This window comes from Lathamus discolor, unplaced genomic scaffold (assembly GCF_037157495.1).
Source record: "Lathamus discolor isolate bLatDis1 unplaced genomic scaffold, bLatDis1.hap1 Scaffold_186, whole genome shotgun sequence".
Classification (NCBI taxonomy): Eukaryota; Metazoa; Chordata; class Aves; order Psittaciformes; family Psittacidae; genus Lathamus; species Lathamus discolor.
The window spans coordinates 45,171-63,292 of record NW_027069215.1 but is presented as its reverse complement, the minus strand read 5'-3'; the positions used below and the strand labels follow the sequence as shown (position 1 = coordinate 63,292).

The 18,122-nt window shown below is 46.0% G+C and overlaps 1 protein-coding gene and 1 long non-coding RNA gene across 3 annotated transcripts; both read right to left on the bottom strand.

Annotated features, from left to right (window-relative positions):
• Positions 1-1,517: 1,517 nt before the first annotated feature.
• On the bottom strand, positions 1,518-2,995 carry LOC136006420 (uncharacterized). The gene is made up of 4 exons (XR_010609127.1): positions 2,928-2,995; positions 2,769-2,847; positions 2,618-2,675; positions 1,518-1,688 (listed from the first exon to the last, which is right to left on the bottom strand). It is a non-coding gene; the product is annotated as an uncharacterized LOC136006420 (long non-coding RNA).
• A 4,251-nt stretch (positions 2,996-7,246) lies between these two features.
• On the bottom strand, positions 7,247-13,647 carry LOC136006418 (E3 ubiquitin-protein ligase RBBP6-like). 2 transcript variants are annotated; one of them, XR_010609124.1, is made up of 5 exons: positions 12,224-12,406; positions 10,842-10,883; positions 10,163-10,199; positions 8,779-8,859; positions 7,247-8,384 (listed from the first exon to the last, which is right to left on the bottom strand). XR_010609124.1 is itself a non-coding variant. In XM_065664433.1 (3 exons), exons 1-3 carry the CDS (start codon positions 13,645-13,647, stop codon positions 10,055-10,057), a joined length of 408 nt encoding a protein of 135 aa, XP_065520505.1. In that variant the 3' UTR covers positions 10,001-10,054. The 2 variants fall into 2 exon arrangements, 1 of the variants encoding a protein (XP_065520505.1); XM_065664433.1 differs by lacking the exons at positions 7,247-8,384; positions 8,779-8,859; positions 10,842-10,883 and adding an exon at positions 13,482-13,647 and having other exon boundaries at positions 10,001-10,199; positions 12,224-12,320.
• Between the last annotated feature and the right edge of the window lie 4,475 nt (positions 13,648-18,122).

Here is an 18,122-nt window from a genome sequence, read left to right as displayed (position 1 = left end):
GTCAGCTTTCAGGCTCGTGGTCCTTGACGTGCTCAGGACAGTTTTACTGGGGTGGTGGTAGTCCTTTGGCTCCCAGGTTTTCCCTTTAAGGTTTGATTGATTTGCCTTTATAGTGTTTTGTAAATGTTCTCCATTCAAAGCCCTCGGACTTTGTGCTACGTGATCCTTTCTCTGAAACCCCACGAATAGCTTTGGGAACAGAGGAAATGGGGACCCTTTAGGGTAGAGAAGAGCATTTAATATGAGAAACACTTCTCTGGTAAGCATCTTACAAGGATAAAAGGACCTGCTTTAACTTCTTTTTGGTGTTCCTGCATTAACAATAGCTCCTTAAAAGATTGATTACTTCTACCGCAGAAGAAGAGATGCTTTGATTTCTGTGTCTGACTGAAAGAAATAACGTGAACGTGTAGAAAACTGACGTGAAGAGCCATGTTTTGTCATTATGGGGTTCCATGTCTGACTTCTGGAGCTTCCCCTGTACGTGGTCTAGTAGAAGGTGTCCCTACCCGTGGCAGGGGGTTGGAACTGGATGTCCTGGTATTGGCTGGAATAAAGTTACTTGCTATTTCACATTATTCTGCATACGTTCCTTAGCACCTTTCCTCTTCTCAAAGATCTTCACCAGTGTAAGATTGCCTTACGAACAAGTCTGATCCTAGCCCCTGAGACACATCTTGGAACCCCTCCCAGCATTTTTTGGCATCACAGATCGATAACTCAAGAAAGACTGACTCCAGGGATCAGTAGGCAAGCAGTGAGAACGCTGAATACCTGGAGCTGTTTTGCAAATTTTACAGGGATTAGTAATTTGTAGTGTGGGTGCTGGTGATTAGGCAAGTTGTCTTGTACCTGAACGATTGAAGGGCATAAGGACCCTGTGTAGAGGCACATCTGTGTGCTCCAGTTGGGCTGGGGCATGACATGCGCATGAAAAACTAGTTGTTCTTGTAATTCTATACTTTGCGTCCTGGCCTCTTGCCTTGGTCTTCCTGGGTCAGTTTGACTTATTTGTGACACAGGCTTGGGGATCGCCTGTGGGCTGGGGTTTTTGCCGGGCGACGCCAAGGCAGCGTTGGATGAGGCCATAAAAGGATGGAGCAAGCTGGGCAGCCACTGCAGCGCCAGCTCTGGAAAATCGGCGTGTGAGCCCCAGCCAGCAATTCCCACTCACCAGCCAGGTGTGAGCTGAGTTTCCCTTGCTCAGCCAGTCTCTGCCTGGCACCTGGGGCAGCCACGGTTCCTTCCCAGGGCTGGATCCAGCTTGCTGCAGTGATGCTGGTACTGGGGCAGTGATGGAGGTCTCTATCCTCCTGGCATTGATACTAATCAATGTGGTTTTTCCCATGGCTTCACACCACCTGGAGCAATGCCCCAACTACCCATCCTCTCGGTGGCCATCCCCAGCCCAGCCCAGTCACCTGCAGGGTGGGCAGGGGCTGCATTAACCCCCTACCCACTTCCCGCTGTGCAAATGACTGCAGGCAGAGAGAGGTGCTGTGAAGCAAGCACCCAGACCTTTTAATGAATGAAACAAGAAACAGGGATGCGGGGGAGGGCTGGGGCAGGTCCTTGACCATCAATGGTGTCTTCTTTGTGCGGGTGACCTTGACCTTGAACGGTGATGACCATGTGACCTTGTCCTGGAAGAATAGTCACGACTCCTCCTTCTGCTTCCAGGGAGCGGCCTGGGAGGAACGGGTCAGAAAGAAGGATTACATGGAAAGGCTTGTGAACAGAATGCATGGGTCACACTTGAAGAATGAACCGAGTGCAATCTGTAAACAGAGGGAGCACTGGAAGAGAGAATGCCCTCAGAGTCAAAATAAACACTGGAGATTTAGTGGAATGTCAGGGCCTGCCCTGACATACTTTGGATGAAGATTGAGGAGGGGCGGGGGAAGATTCAAAACCCTCCCCAGCAGAGCCCCTGGTTACAGTTAGCTTGGGGACTGATAAAGTAAAATTTCTTGTAGAAACAGAAGCTACTTGTTCTGTTATAAATTCTTGTAGAGTGCAAGTTATCTATACAGAAGCGTCTATATAGAAAGCTAGCTATAACAAATCTATACCAAAATGAAGGACTAACATGACACAGAAACAGGCTCTTCTCTCTCCAGCTGAGAGAAAGCGGCTTGGCTGTTTGAGATGGCTAAATGGAAAAAATCCAGAATTGTCATAAAATGACAGCACTGATTTTTCCAATAACTGCCTCAATCAGTATCAACTATGTTGTTAAAACAAGACTGTTGGACGCTGATTTCTACTGACAAAAACCATTTCTTCAGCCCTACTCAGCCAGTAATCCAGAGCTTTCCATCCGATTCTTTAATTGTATTTGATTTTTATACGTACTTACGGTTTTCTCGAAAAACATCCTTTTTTCAGTCTTCTTTTTAATCATTTGCCAGCGTTTTAGTTGAAATAATCTTACTGCAAGCACACATCCCCTTTCTTATAGCCAGTTCAAATTAAGCCGTTTAAAAATCAGTTACCAGTTGTATTCCCCGCAACTCTCTGTGCACACTTACTTGATTATCGATCAGCTGTTGTGTAAGTCATACGTTACAGCCTAGGTTACAAGCAGCTATATATTGAATTTCTATAGCATACTTACAGTTCACAGCTTGTTCTGGCACCTGGTGAGTGGATGGTACTGTCTGTCCTCGGAGGATCTTTTGGAGAGGGGAGAAGAAAAAGAAAAAAAGCCCATTCAGCTTATCTGAAGGTAATTTTTTAACAGAAATTCTAAAGCTATCATTACTTACCAGTTGTGGGTACTGATTGTCCTTGGGAGCCCAGAAGACTTGGTAGTGCTAGTTGTTTTCGTACAGGAACTCGACAGCCCTTGTGAATAAATGCAAACAGCTGGAAAATAAGCTCTACTGAAATACTGGAGTCACTGCATATGTGGAAATCAAGCTTACCTTCTCTTCCAACAGGCTGCTGATTGACAGAGAGGAAGATTGAGGCAGTTCAGCGGCAGTCACCAAAGCAACAGGAGGGATAAGGGTCGTGAGCGGTGGTGGAGGCGGTGGCGGCTGCTGCCGCCGAATCTGCTTACGGAGCCTTTTTGTGTAGCCAGCTCCGTTTTTGAAGTTGTTCACAGCCTAGAGGCAGAGGAACATTTTGTAAAGGCAATCTGAAGCTTCAGCAGATACACCAACAAAAGCCTCCGCAGAGTAAAATTACTTGTGTATTCCTGGAAATGCTATCAATCCTAACAGCATTCAACCACAGCTATATATACACACCACATTAAACACTGATGCCAACGACTGTTAACTCAGGGTATCCGTATTTAAAATACTTCAGTGTTAACACCAAATTTGCAAGTGAGGTGATTGTGTTAAACAGAAGCGTGACCTGAATTTGCCAGATTGTCTCTAAAGAGCTGTCAGAGATAATGTGTTTGAAAAGTAAATTTAGCCTTATTCAATTTATCCTTCCTTAAGGCTAAATTAATATTACAGTATTACTGTCTTCTCTCTCAGCTCCTTACAAGCTCTTTGTACAATTGATGTAAAAGTCATCACGCTACCTGGCGTAGGCTCTGGTTGGCAACTAAAGCATCAGGAGAAACACCTGTCTGATGACACGCTGGGCATATGCATTCCTCCGACTCCAGCAATGCCGTTCTAATACCTGTGCATAATTAGTATAATCACAATACAATAGTTTTTAGCCAAACTAGGGAAAGTTGTTGGGTTCTAATCAAAACACGTATATGATTCATGGGTGAATATGGTCTTGAGTGTACAGCATGAAGCTACAAATGTTCAAGAGTGTAAAAAATTTCAAGTATGCAGCAAATAGTTACACAGTATTACCATTTCACTGCTGTAATATTTGAAGATGGAGTGTAGGCTGTGTCTTCATGATTCAACTCATCCTTTTTCCACTGTCCACTACAGCAAGAAGTCATTGACCCCAAAGTTAATGAGCAAAGCACATCTCAAAAAAAAGCATTGGTAGGTCTGAGTTCTGACGGTTTGAACCAGCTCTCCCATGGAGAAGAATGTGGATTAAATGCCTAAGTATCTGGCTGTATAATTTTGCACGATAGAAAGGGCTGTGGACAAACATTTGATATCTAATACTGTAATCACCTGCACAGTTAGGCACTCCTCTGCATGTAAAGAGGATGTAACTGGATCTGTAGAAAGAGAAACAAGTTTTCTGCCTTTTTTTTTTTTTTTTTTTTTTCCCTTTATACGAGCCGAGTCCTTTCCTAGTCAGGGTATACTTAGGTTTTAATTAGAACAGGTAACAAAGTAATTTTGTTATCTGTTGGTTGTGCTTTCTGAAGATCAGATGTGATGTTTTGAATTAACAACATGGGAATAACACTTACATTCGTCACAATAACTGCTTCCACAGCAGGGAAGAATAGCTGCGTCAGTCATTATATCTTTACAAATGAGACATAACAGCTCATCCGGAATAGGACCATCAGAAGAGGAGGAGGATGGCTCCTCTGGTAAAAATGGAGGCCTTTCCCTCTTTCCTCTAGCATACGCTTCCCTGGAGGGCGTGTGGGGAAGGAAAAAGAACAAATTTAAAGATGGGTAAAGGAATACTTTCCCAAGCTTTGCATTTTATCAGAAGAAGATACTAGATAGAATTCTTCTCATTCCACATTAGCCTTCTGAACTGTAGGCATTGAGCTGAAACTACTTTGCTATAGCCATAACACCGAAAAACAAACACTCGGAGGGGGAGGAAATCTCAATCCGACAGCTATTGGTTAAATTTTTGTAAGAAGCATTTGAAACATAAACCAGAAGCAAAATGAGCTATCAAAGAGAATGTCTCCCCTGTCAACACTACTGAAATGTTTTGCAGAAATACAGATCCTTGGTGCATCACAACTCGGACCAACTTCCAGGCGCATGACAAGTATGAATGACCACCCTCTTTTCACATGAGCAAGTATCACAGATTTTAAGGTTAAAATGCAACGACTGCGCTTCCTCTCCCGTAATTATAGAGGCAGTCCAACTTGGTAGCATGTCCGCTCAGATGTTTATGCATGCTTTCTCTCGTTCGCTTTTTGGTCAGGTCAGTTCATTCCATACTTACGCATTAATAATCGGTATCGCATATTTTCCAGTGTTTGTCAGCATTGCACCCTTTGTGTTGGGATCTTTCACCTCTATCATGAAACTCCTTGGAATTCCTGTGCTCCTTCTCAGTCTGGGCACAGCCTCAACATTTTTGTCCTGTTAAGAAAAGATACGCAGGCATACCTCATCTTAAGACCTGCGCTTAAAATGACAGCTCAGTGATGACTGTAAGAAGCAAAAGCCTTTAAATCCTCTCCTTTTACCCAGCGTGAAGGTTGTTCAAGCAAAATACTTCTTTTCCTAAATGAACATGGCCAGGATGTTCCTAAGTCAGCTATTGTTCCTAAGTCAGCTTCTCAGGGAAGTGGTGGAATCACTGTCCCTGAAGTGTTCAAAAGAACACGTAGATGAGGCCCTTAGTGACACGGTTCGTGATGGATTTGGCAGTCCTGAAGTATCGGTTGGACTTGATGCACCCCCTCCAGCCTAGCTGGCTCTATGATTCTGTGAAAGGCTTAAACAGAGTTTTGATCTGAGTCGACATTCTTTGGCTTAACAGCAGGTTTCTTAAGGGTGAAATATCCCTTACCTCGTGATCCACTGGGAGAAGAGACACAAACCTGCTCCTCTCCCAAAGCACAGTTCAGAGGGAAAGCTTAAATCAGGGCTCTGGATCAGCCAATGGAGAAACATCTGTTCACCAGCTATAGATGAAGGTTGAATTCACGCCTCATGCGTATACATTTAGTGACTAGTGTTAAAGGGCATGAATACTCAGCCAGAGACTTGTGTCAGTAAACCACACAAATATTCAATAGATGGGGTCAACAGAAACATCTTGGTTTCTTACAAAATACTGAAAACATGAACTGTCATTAGAAAGTGTTAAAACAGAAACATCTCCAGTAATACTGAAATACATAAAAATATGCATGTAAATTCACAGATGAAAACATCTATGGACCTATTTTGTGTCTGTGGCTTAGAAAAAGGAAAAGATTACATTTATAATCCTGGCTTTCCCTTGAACTTTGAAGGGCTTTTCAGCATTGCCATGCAACCTCTGTATTTCACCTCAAGAGCAACAGTTCTTAATACGATTATTCCTGTATTTGTTATTTGACTGCCAAGGTCAGAAATTAAACAAGGTCAGAAAGTAACACCGGGAGTCCCCCAAATCTTACCCCATTTCTTGGGCAGTCCTTTCTATAGTGGCCAGGTTTTCCGCAGCGAAAGCAAACATATGATGGTGGAGGTGTACCCAAGGGCTTCTTCATGTGACTAGAACGGTTTGAGGAAGAAAAAGGTATGCATGTGTCTCTTTTGTTAAAACAAACATCTACACAGTTTTTCCATAATCATCGAAGAACTGATTTGACATTATCAACACTTACTTGACTGGGCCGTATTCATGGGAAGACTGTATCATCATGGCTTTTATTTTATCTTCTTCAGAAGCATTGGCTTCAGCCAGGTTGGCAGTCTGTTTGACACGGAATTATTTGACACACACATTAGAAACACGCAAGCTCACCCAGTCAAAGACAACACCACGTGCTCAATCCTGTAAAGAGCACCACTGTGCTAGCTGATGTTGCCTGAAAACAGCTGCTTCTATGAAACACAGTTGTCCTGAGAGTGCGCTGGGGAGACTCTGTGCTTGTTCACGATGCTTATGTGCCTGCTAGCCTACTTGAAAAGAGCATTCTTGAGCACTCAAAACATGAGGCTTGACATAGACTTGTGTAACCGATCCACTTTTCTTCCAAGTGGACTGAAGTGATGAGTGAAAGAAATGACATTAGCAGTAGTTTACTGGTTTTGAAGCTCCAGCCCATTTGAAGGAGAAGATAGCTACTGTGCATTTAATTGAGAAAGATTTCTGCAAGTTATATTATTTACATTTTGCAGCATTAAAAAGAACACACAATGTTAGCGGCAGGGCTGTAGTTTTTGCTTGCTGAAATTCAGCATCAGACACAGAAGCACCGAAGGGAATCTTTCTGGTCCCTCAGCAAGACACAAGGTTCTTTTCAGCAGAAATGTGACCATCGTGTCCTGTAGGCAATCCAAACTGCATTCCCCCCCCCCACTAACTTCTTCCTACTAAGGGATTTAACTACAGTGAGCACAACCTGCAGGCTTTTCCAGGGAACTGTGTCCTTTTAATGTACATATTGTAATACCACCCATGTGCAGAACTAGATCTTGAAGCCAGCTGATTTTTCTGATGTTTTTATTACACACTAGTCCATATACAAGAAAGGTCGAAGGGAGTGACTGTAAAAGATATGGACCTTCAACCTCCCAGCTTTCAGATCAGCCACGTATGTCTTCACTTCTACGTCCATTCGTTCACAAGAGCAATCAACCAGTTTCTGCATTTTATTAAATGTTTTCTTCACATACACAGTTTTTTCTTATCAGTTATATGATCCAGATGGACATCTATGAAATCATTTCCATTAATGTTTACAGGAAATTTTGCAGACATTTGACTAATTTGTTCGAACCCAAACAGTTTACAAAACATATCCAAACCCCACAAAACATTACTAGGAATAGATCAAAATTCAACTATGGCATTTAATGCACTGTAATTAAAAAAAAAAAAAAAAAAAATATTTCACAGCACACTGCCCCTGTGCTAAGCCAGTCTGAATAATGTGTTTAAGCAAGAGTTTTGAGCTGCTTTACAATTTGTTCATGCATTTCTCAAAAGATTAAATGTGCACACCACTTGGACAGTTTTTCACATTTGAGAGTAAAACTTCACATGGGTTTACAGAACCAAGGACACATGCACTGACAGCCAAAGGCACAAAGTTTAATTTCTTCAGTGAGAGAGGGAAGACGCTGACGGTGCGGAGACCTCTCGTTCTTAGAAATGAACTCCTGTCCCTCTTCTTAGGAGAAAGAACTAGCTCCCATCTTTTTCATTCAATTGGCTAGCACTACGCTTTTTCACAAAGCGCAGTCATTAGTGTCTTGCCAAAGTTACACAGTGTTGAGCCAAAAGAGCAAGCAGTTCCATCCCAAAACAGGCCATTGCAACATTTTCAAGTGGCCACATCTGCTAATACACCGTAGATACACGTTGATACGTTCCTCTAAACAATCAAGTACACAATTTACACAGTTGACACAGTCTGCATTCAAACAAATTTGATTGTGTTCTCCACTGTCTATAGGCTGGAATTTATGAAACTGTGCAGTATCAAAGAATGCTTCTATGCCTCTAATGACTAGAAATTCAAAACCAGCCGTGCCATTGTCCAAGTTCCAGAAACACTTCTACTTCAGCTGTTGCAAACTGCCCTGAAATGTCCATAACATACAGCCAATTAAATTCTTTTGTAAAAATGGTGTTAGATTCCAACACAAAATTAATGAAACCTAGGAAAAACAGTAAACAGCTTCTGAGGTACTGCTGCTTTACGTCCTGAAGATGAGTAACGCTGCAACATTATGTTGAGGCTGAGAAGGTACTCCCCTTCTGTCTTCCCAAACTGGCAAGTACTTTTTACAGCACAGTACCAAATTATACATACTTTTTAAAGTTAAAACAAATACTTTATTAAAAATTAAAGGTTTGTTCACATTACAACAGTTATCCATCTATAGACTGCAAGTAAGGCTTAAAAGTATGAAGGAAACACTTACTTTTAAGTATTTTACAACTATATATAGATATATATATATACACACACACCTTTGAAAGCTGGGCCAGAGAAACAGATGCAGAAGACTCGTCATTCATTTGTTCAGCAAAAAATAAACGCATATTCAAGTTCTATAATCGAAACATAGCAAGAGTTAACCTCTACTAGAGTCTGAAAATCTGCACTATATCCTCTGCGTGTCACTGAAGGAGGCATTTCCAACCTACTGTAATTTGTATTTGTTCAGAATAAAGTCCAAACCTATGACAGCTGAAAAGTGCCTATGTGGTTAATGAGACAAAACTAAACTAACCAATTCGCTTGAGAGGGACTTACTGCTCCAGAATATCTTAGAGCGGGGCCCTTGTGAAAAATGCTAAAGTTTATCTGAGAAGGAAGCATCACTACAGGATACTTACTTGCAGTGTAGTTTGTAAATTAATCAGTTAATGTCTCATCATTTAAACATGCATTTATACAGTTATGCTTTGATGAACATAGTAGCTGCCTGTCAAGATAAAAAGCAGCCCTGAAACATGAACTCTGCCCTTCTTCTCAATAACTGCAAAGATGCCAAACTCACCATACCCCACCAAACCCAAACACCAATCTGAACCATCAGCCATAAAAGTAACCTGCCAACTTGTCTAGAAAAAAAGAAACTGCTCACATTATTGGGGAAAAAAAAAAAAAAAAAAAAAAGGTGTTTACTATGACAGAGTAGCCCATAAAAATGGAGAAAAAATATTTCTTGTATTTTAATAGACCACAGGACATACTATCCAAATTAGTTTGGGAAGTGTGAGAATTCTTATTATTCTTCTTTCTATCAGACCAAACCCAATCTTTCATGATGATGAAAGCATGGATTTAAAGCACAGTCACGGCATTTTTTCCTCCACTGCAAACATACTCCTCCCTCCCAGCTGCCTACACAGCTTGTAGCTTGCCACAGTGAAGTCCTCAGGCCACTAGTTAGGAGTGGGCCACAGTGTGTGCAGAGAACTACTACTTAAGTGCAGTTTTTACAAAAAGCACAGAAAAGGCTGTACAAACTCACAACATTACTAACTACAGGCAGACAGATCTCGAATGTGGCACCAAGTTCAGTTGTGCACACCTGGAACCTGCAGGAACTAAAGATGATCAGGCACTATCTGCACAACACAAAGGCACACAGGACATATTCTAGCATATGCAATAGGAAATACCATGCATTACTAGGCATAAATCCCAACATTCACATCAGAACTGTGCAAATTGATGGCGTGACTCAGTTTTCACTGTGATGAATCAGTACATTTGAATTACAATCTGTACTATGTTTTACTGGAGGACAGATGAACTTAATGTTTGGAAAATTAACACAAAGCTACATTGTTTAGAATTCAGTGCAGTGTGTAGAAAAAAGGGTGAGGGTGGGTTTTTACATACTGCTTCTGATGTTCTGCTCGCTGGCTCGGTTTGACTTCTAGGAGGAGACAGAAAGGTGATCAGAACTTAAAGCACTTGTACCCAACAGAAAGCACCAAAAATCATTTCTAAAACCCAAACATCAAAACATTATGTTCTGAGAGTCTAGTGAATGTGGAAATTTATTTGTATACACAAACTGTTATCTCTTGGTCACTCAGTGCAACTAAAAAAACCTCCAAAATCCCATTTCTACTTTGTCATGAAGTCAGACCCACAGAACACAACAGTGCAAGAGAAAGTCCTCAGATATTTTCTCTGCCACACAAGTATCAAATATGTCAAGTCGGTACTACAGTTTTGTGTTCTTAAATAATCAACCCTCAAACTATGAATGTAACTTCAGGCAATCTGTACATCCCTAGTATTACAAACGGGTGTCACATACAGTGCTTTAGTTTCTACGGCGGAACAGTGATAGTCCCAACACTTCAAAGGGCAAGTTTACTTCAGTGAAAAAAAATCAGTCATCTGACAAAGAAATAACAAAACTGTCAGCAGCTTATCCTTTAGAACAGGGTTTCTTTGTGGAAGCCCAAGCACTGTGTTCAGGTGTCTACCGGACTTAGCCGTCAAAGTGCCAAAGTACTAGACATGTTACATACGCTTTATTGACTAAAAATAGTAGTAGAAATATCACCTGAAAGAAGCTGCTCCTGGGATTTTGCGTGACTGAGGAGCCCTGTGACAAAAAAACCAAAAGAAGTCTTAATTGCCAGAATTTGCTTTACGATAATGCTGCAGTATTTTAAGAAATACTTATTCCATCTGAAAGCTTGCTGCGATTCCACCTACTCACTGACCTGCATCTGTCTATCATGAGTCAGAGATGCAACCCTGGTACAGTTAACAAACAATTCACACATCATCCAAAGTGTCCCAGGAGCAGAGGCTGCTCTGGAATTTAGGTACAAACAGTGAGGCTGCTGTTTACATCCACCTACTTCCTGAAGGTAAGTAAGTACTTTAGATTACAACACAATGGTTGTTTCATCCATTTACCTTGAAGAACAGACTACAAGGCAAGTAATGCAGCCTCTCCACCATTCCATCATACATTCAACCTGCCCCAACATTAAGCACTCTGTCAGCTGTCTCTGCACTGTTTCCAGCTGAAGGAACAGAAAGCTGATCTGCCCGATACATTTTCAATGCTAGAAGAGCAGTGCCATTCTTTCCTTATCCCCACATACAGGTACGTATTTGATCTTTGGTGCTAGCAGCATCTATCCTCTCATTTTATGGCAGCATTACAATACAAGGAAAGGGTGCCATCCACACGCCTATCAGCTCAGGGTAAAAACAGCCTTAGGAGGATAGCTACCAACTTCTGGTAATGTGCTAAGCTGCTTACTGAGTTCCAGGTTTGGAAAGGATTAACTATTCCTTCATTGGACTTGCCCAAGAGGCAATACACTTTATGATACTGTTCTTTTTAAACAGATACTGGCTTTGGGAAACTAATAGGAATCGCTTTTGAATGGAACTTCTTGTTTTGCATGGTTTGCCAGCTGGCAAGCATCGGTCTTTCCTGCATGGCTAGTATGCAAACCCCACGCATTTGGGGCATAAGAATACCTGACGTATCCTGTCCCTCTCCCCCAAATGCAAGAAAAGGTCAAACACTAAGAACCAGACTCTTCTGAGACAGGAGCAAATTTTAAGTTTACACCACACTGCTGAACTGTCTTTGCTAGAAAAGCCATAAAAGCAAACACATATAACAAGGAATCTCTCCACGCAGACAAAACAGGATCTACGACTTGGCTCTCAGAAAAATTAACCCCAAGAACAAACCCTATAGAATCATTTTAAAAGTTTCCATTGTTGGAGTTTGAACCCCATACCCCAGCCGGCCTGAAAACATAAGTCTGTTTCGGGACCGATACATGAAAATCTACCTAGTGACAACAAAAATTAACGGAAGCTTTAACTAGATACAATCCGAATGCCTCACATGCATTGAAACAGTTCACACACTGAAACCAACAGCAGAGAATGCAAGGCTGTGTGGACACTTACGTAACATCTGTTTTGCGCGTAGCTTTAACTCCTCCAGCAGGGATTCTTTTAACAATTACCAAAGAGTTTTTAGGAATCAGGGCATCTTCTGTGTATTCTGAAACCAACAGAAATACAGAAAAAGACATTCAAAGGGACATGTATTAATACATAATTAACTACACGGCACTTCAGAGAAGGCCTTTACAGATACAGAAGCCAAGTTTTAGATGTAACATCGTGCTTTCGCTGTCTGAACACACTAACAGTACCTTTCAAGACATTTTCAGGTTTGAGAACCAAACACCAGCAGCTAAATCTTTTTCCTTTTTTAAAAACAGTTTGAACGCCAACAGCAAAATGGTCTCGGAGGTCACTACAGGACAGCTGCTAATACAGGGGGTGCTTTCCTGAACTAACTGAAGGTGCTTTTGCTTCTCTTCGGCTACAAAACCCATAGATCTCTGGAGAAAAACAAACCACCACAGTCTCACCTGCATAAACCAGGTTCTAAAGTCTGACTAGCTTGCTCTGAAACAAGCCAGGCATTAGTGAAGGCATGAAAACTCAGATCCACTGCTTTCGCCACTGTTAACTGAGTCACTTCTGCTGCTGGTGCTCCAGAGTGAAAGAATGCAGAAGAGAGCCTGCCACCTTTGTCTATTTCTTGGAGCTTAATCCGTCCAAAGCCACACTTCTCATCTGCTCAGTGCTTTACATTTGCTTGATCAAGTCCGACACTAAGACTAGATCCAGCCACACCTAGGCTCCACCAGGAGTTTAGAAAGCCAGGGGGTCCACTCTGAACTTTGTGTCTCAGTGGGAAGGTCTCCTTTTTTTTTCATCTTTGGTTTCTATGCAAATCATTTTAGCTTGATTCTACCTTGATTTTCTTTTTCAACATTCCATTGGACATAAACCATTGACCAAGCCTGAGACTAAGGCTAGACCTAGCTTCACCTAGGCTCCCCTCAGGGGTTTAGAAAGCTGGGGGCTCTGTTCTGGACATTGTGACTCAGTGTGCACATCTGACAAACTGGTGTAGCTGGCAGGACGCTAAATCAGATTTCATGGCACCACCCCACTTAATCCCCGGCACCGCTTACCCTCTTGGTGCTCCTGCCACCTGGCGGGATGGGCCCCAGGCTCACTCATGCTATGTGGGGATGAGCCATAAAAGGCAGAATGCGGCTGCCGCTGGCTGCGGCCGTCATGGGGTGGTCTGCAACGTCGCCAGCCAGGACATCCCCAAAGCCCTGCACATGCTGCGCACACGTACCTTCTTTGGTCTGGGCATTGCTGATCTGCAGATCACAGTTGGCTGCCTTCAGCTTCTCCTTGCGCATGATCTTGCACTTGAGGTCGCAAAGGGAGATGTTGAGGCCACCGAAGGTGACCGTGTCATAGTTCAGCTTGGAGAAGAACTTGTAGTGGATGCAAGACATGGTCGGGGCCAGGCAGTGCCTGCTCCACTACTGTGTCTAGCTCGGCAAATGACAGAGAGAGGCCTTGCAGCCTCTACGAAGGTGAGGGCTCGCGGCAAAGCCCACCGAGGAGGCTGGGGTGAGCAGCACGGGCCGAGTTTGTGCTGGCCAATGGCGTTTGGAGGTTGCAGCACTCTGCCACAGCCAGGCCCTGACACATCAGGCAGCCTCGGCTGACAGAGCCTCAGGCCTCCATCGTGGCGTAGCGAGGCCCTGGCTTTGCCACCTTAACAGCTCCAGGCTACGGCCCTCAGCAAGTGAGCAAGTGAGCCGTGCCGTTATGTCGGCACCTGCCCCAGTCCTCCTCAAAGCCCAGGGGAGGAGAGTTCCCCAGAGCCCTAGCTTGGCCTCAGTGTCCTCTCCCGCGTGCAGCACGCTGAGGCCTGACCAGCCTCTACGGCGACTCAAGCACCTCTGCCCCAGCCTTCGCCAGGTGCGACAACACAGCGCACCCAGGCAACCCAGCGCATTGTGACAAAAGGCTCGTGTCACGTGCAGCTCCAAGCACCCCCAAGGGGAGGGGGACCTGTCACACCTGGGCCTGTCACCGCCCTGAGCTGCCCGTGTCCCTGCTGTCACCCCAGCCTGACCTCACACAGTGACCATCCTGTCAACCCCAGGCTGTCACTACAGTGAAACACCCTGCGGCGGACGCAGCCCCTCTGCGGTGCTCAGCTGCCCGTGCCACAGAGCCAGCAAAGGGAGGGGACATAACGAGGTGTTTTGAGTGCAGCTTCAAGAATCACAGACTTCAGCCAAAGCAGCCAATGACCATTTATGTTTATTGCCATCAACCAACGGACTTCCCCAGTGTCACACATCCATAGTTGCTTGAACTCTGGAGAAAAGGACTAAAAAGTAACAAACCTACCACCAGCACTGGGAGAGGCCGGGCACTCACCACAGCTCCCGCTCTCCGTCCTGCCAGGGAAACTCTTCAGCCCAGGCCCTTCTTTCTCTGCCTCTCTGCGCTCTCCCCTTTCCTCCTGGGCAGGCCCAGGGCCAGCTGCAGGGCGCAGGCCGGGCTGGGGCAGCTCGGGGGGCTCTGGCAGTCGCGGTGCCCGGTGCCCGTGCCCACAGCGGGGCTGTCTCCATCTCCCCAGGGGCTCGCTCGCCTCAGCGCTGGCCCCGGCCCTCCCCCGAGCTGGGCCGCAGCCCCAGCAGAAGCTGCAACACCCAACACCAGCATGGCCGCCGGCAGCCGCTGCCCTAGCACTACAGCTCCCAGCATGCCCCGGGGCGCTCCTCCTGCTGCCAGGCCCTGCTGGGCCACCGTCCCCTGGGCATAGGCCAGAGGGGGCGGGAAGAGCGCGTGGGAAAGGTCGGGGGCAGTGAGCCCGGGGAGGGGAAGGGCCGGAGCGAGCCGGAGAGGCTGCGGAGCAGCAGCGGTGTGGGGCGCGCTGAGGAGGCGGAGGGGGAGAGAGCAGCGGTGGCAGGGTCCAAGAGCCAAAAGGGCGGCGAGCAGGAGGGAGCCCAGAGGGAAGCACGGCCTGGCGAGGGGGGAATGCAGGGGGAACCACCGGCATGGTTATATGAGGTGCTTTATTGCAGCGCTGGGAAACCAGGGCTACGCACCCAAATCTGGTTCCAACCTCCTCACATTGATACAGGGTTAACAAATGTACAAGGGAACAATACAGGCACGCTGGCGGAGCGCAGACTCCCCTGTCGTCCAGCGCTGTTTTTGCTCATATTCTACTTGCTATAATTAATAAAATTTTAATTGGATTATGATCCGTTGTGGTCTCAATTTGTAACAGTTAGAAGAACCCCTTGCTTAAACAAAAGTATTGTCTGTTGTAAACACCTATCATGCTTACTAAGCAGAACAAGGCACAGACTACTGATAAGGGGAGGAGACAGAGGCCTGGTTCTACTGATAAGCAACTATTGACAAGGAAATGCGAATGTTTGGGTCTATTGATAAGGGGGAGAAGCTGATGATTTATGGATTTGTATCAGATCTCCAAACATATCCCTTGCCTAGCACTGCCCTTTCTTCCTTCGACTTCCTGCAAACCCTGGGCCAAGGGGGTCTTCTCCTGACAGCTCTCATGGTGTGGAGCCCTGCAGGCTGGGATCGCATCCCAGGCACCATGGCTCTGATCTCTCCAGCCAGAAGCAGATCTCACCACATGTGTCTTGACTAGAACTGTAGTGTTGCCCTGCACCTCTCTCTGCACGCAAGGCTGCAGAGCTTTCTATTCAGTTCCTCAGCTCTGGGGAGCAGATCCAATGCACAACGGTGGGATCCAGGAAAGCCTCTGAGGCACAGAGGCTCCCAAGATTGATGTCCAGCAAAAGCCTCCTCCAGGATCACAAGCAGCAGTGCCGGCCAGCCAGGCTGTTACCAGCAGTGCTTCCATCTGATCAGTAAAGACCTCTATGCAAAGCACTGTGTCTGACACTGTGGGTCTTTCCTTGGTGGCTGTGACATACGCACTCAGCGGTGGGTGAGCTTTGGTGGGGCAGGGCAAGGCCACTGCAGGACAGAGGAGTTTCAGTCCTACTGAAGGGCAGCCCTGTCCCAAGACTTCGCTATAGCAGCTCGGCTGCAGCCCTGCTCTTGGTGGTCCCTGCCCCTTCTGGTCTCTGGCAGTGTGCCCTGCCATGGCTGCACAGCTCTGCTGTGGAGGGTGGAGAGGAGAGGAGGGAAGAGGAGAAGGAAGCACAGTGGTGGGCACCCAGGGCAACACAGCTGCCAGGGCAGCACCCGCAGGCTTGTAGTGCCAGGGCCCTGTACCTGGAGGCCAGCTGTGTCAGAGGTGCCCCGAGCAGGGACAATGAAACCCTAGGCAGGAAGCGTGCCTGGGCAGAGGGAAGCTATGGGAGACAGCTTTTCGGTTGGGTAGCTTGGCTCTGCCAAAGCTCTGCTCAGGTTCCTGAGCTTTTTGTTCAACACTTGCTGGTTAGAACGGCAGGGGGGAGCTGAAGGGCCATAGGGACACTTCTGAAAGTCCTCTCCAGACATGGGAGGGGACATAATGCCTGCCCCTGGGGGCCTGAGAGCGGGCTGTGCAGGAGGAGGGAAGGAAGCCTGAAATTGCTGGCTCTTGGGCACCCACAGCCTGCCCAGGCTCTGTGAGCTGCTGGCAGTGATGCTTCCCGAGCCCAGGCAGGTTGAACACATGACAAAGGTGCAGTCTGTTAATCCTCTGTGCGCCATTTGTTCCCGAAAAGCCCTGATCTTGTGGGTCTCTGACTTGGGCTACATAGAAGATACTCTAACGGCACGGCTTCCTTGAGGACAGTGTCCAGACAGAGCTCTCCCCTCCCTTCTGCAAAATGCAGAGAAACAGCATCACACCACTGCTGCAAGTCCTTGGGACAGGCAGAACTGATTAAATCAACTCCAGGTGGGGAAAGTCACAGAGGGAGGAAAAACCTTCCTGGGGCAGGATTGCAACTGCACAAGTCACAGCTTCCTCTCCCCTGTGAGAGGAGCAGCTACATTTCATTTTCTTTCTTTTCTCCTCTCTTAAAGGACACAGAAGTCCTTCCAGCTGCTATGTCTCGAACTGAGGCACCAACAGAGGCACCTTCCAAGGAAAGGCCCTGTGCTGAAGCACCCTCAGGAAGGATGAAGTGTGTGTGAAAGGGGGGCTCAGAGCATAAATGCAGCCACTGAAGGTGTCGAGGAAGCACCAGCCATGCCATACATCCCACTGGGATGCAGGGGATAATGTGGATTTGCACAGAGCCACAGCAGTCCTGGCTCTGCAGAGTCCAGCTGGTGCCACGGATGCAGACATCCTGGACATTCCTGACCAGCACAGGATTCTGAGGAAGGCAGGGGTTATGGCTAGGGGATACAAAGAGCAATGGTCCGTACAGACAAGGCTTTTCTGCTGGGAGGCGATGGAGGCACAGGGCACTTGCCCTGTTTTCCAGCTCTGCTCCCACTGCAGATGGCTACGAGGAATAGGATTCCCAGTGTCAGGCAATATTTCCAGGGGCAGCTATAAAGCCTGTGTGTTGAGATTGCCTTTCCTTCCATGGCTCTGTCTATAATTAAGCTGGGAATGGGGTTTCCTAAATGCAGTGCCTCAACTAGGCAATTTCTGGAGTGATTGCCGGCTGGATTTGAGCAAGAATTCCATGACATTTCCCCACTCCCTGGCATCCTTCCCCCAGCCAGCAGCAGCACACTTAGGAGCCTCTGTTGATGAATCCAGACCTCCACTGGGCAATTATTAATTTTGTTAAAGCTGTATTCCAATCCCTTTCAAAGGCAGGACAATACATGAATATCCATTGAAGGGGGAACACCGTGACACCCACTCTGACACTCCAATGGGTTTTTCCCCGATACAAAATACCTCCTGGAAAAAATCCTGCCTTTGTGGCGTGTCATTCCTGGGGTTTTTACTGGAGCTTGGGAGACAGTGAAAGCAAGTAACACAACCGGAGGCTCCAAGGCAGTGCTGAGCAAGCTG

Coding starts and splice junctions, on each gene's coding strand:
- LOC136006418 (XM_065664433.1), bottom strand. CDS start 13,647: ATGTCTTGCATCCACTACAAGTTCTTCTCCAAGCTGAACTATGACACG. Junction 12,321..13,481: donor CAATGCCCAGACCAAAGAAG/GTACGTGTGCGC, acceptor TGTTGGTTTCAG/AATACACAGAAGATGCCCTG. Junction 10,200..12,223: donor ACGCGCAAAACAGATGTTAC/GTAAGTGTCCAC, acceptor GTCTCCTCCTAG/AAGTCAAACCGAGCCAGCGA.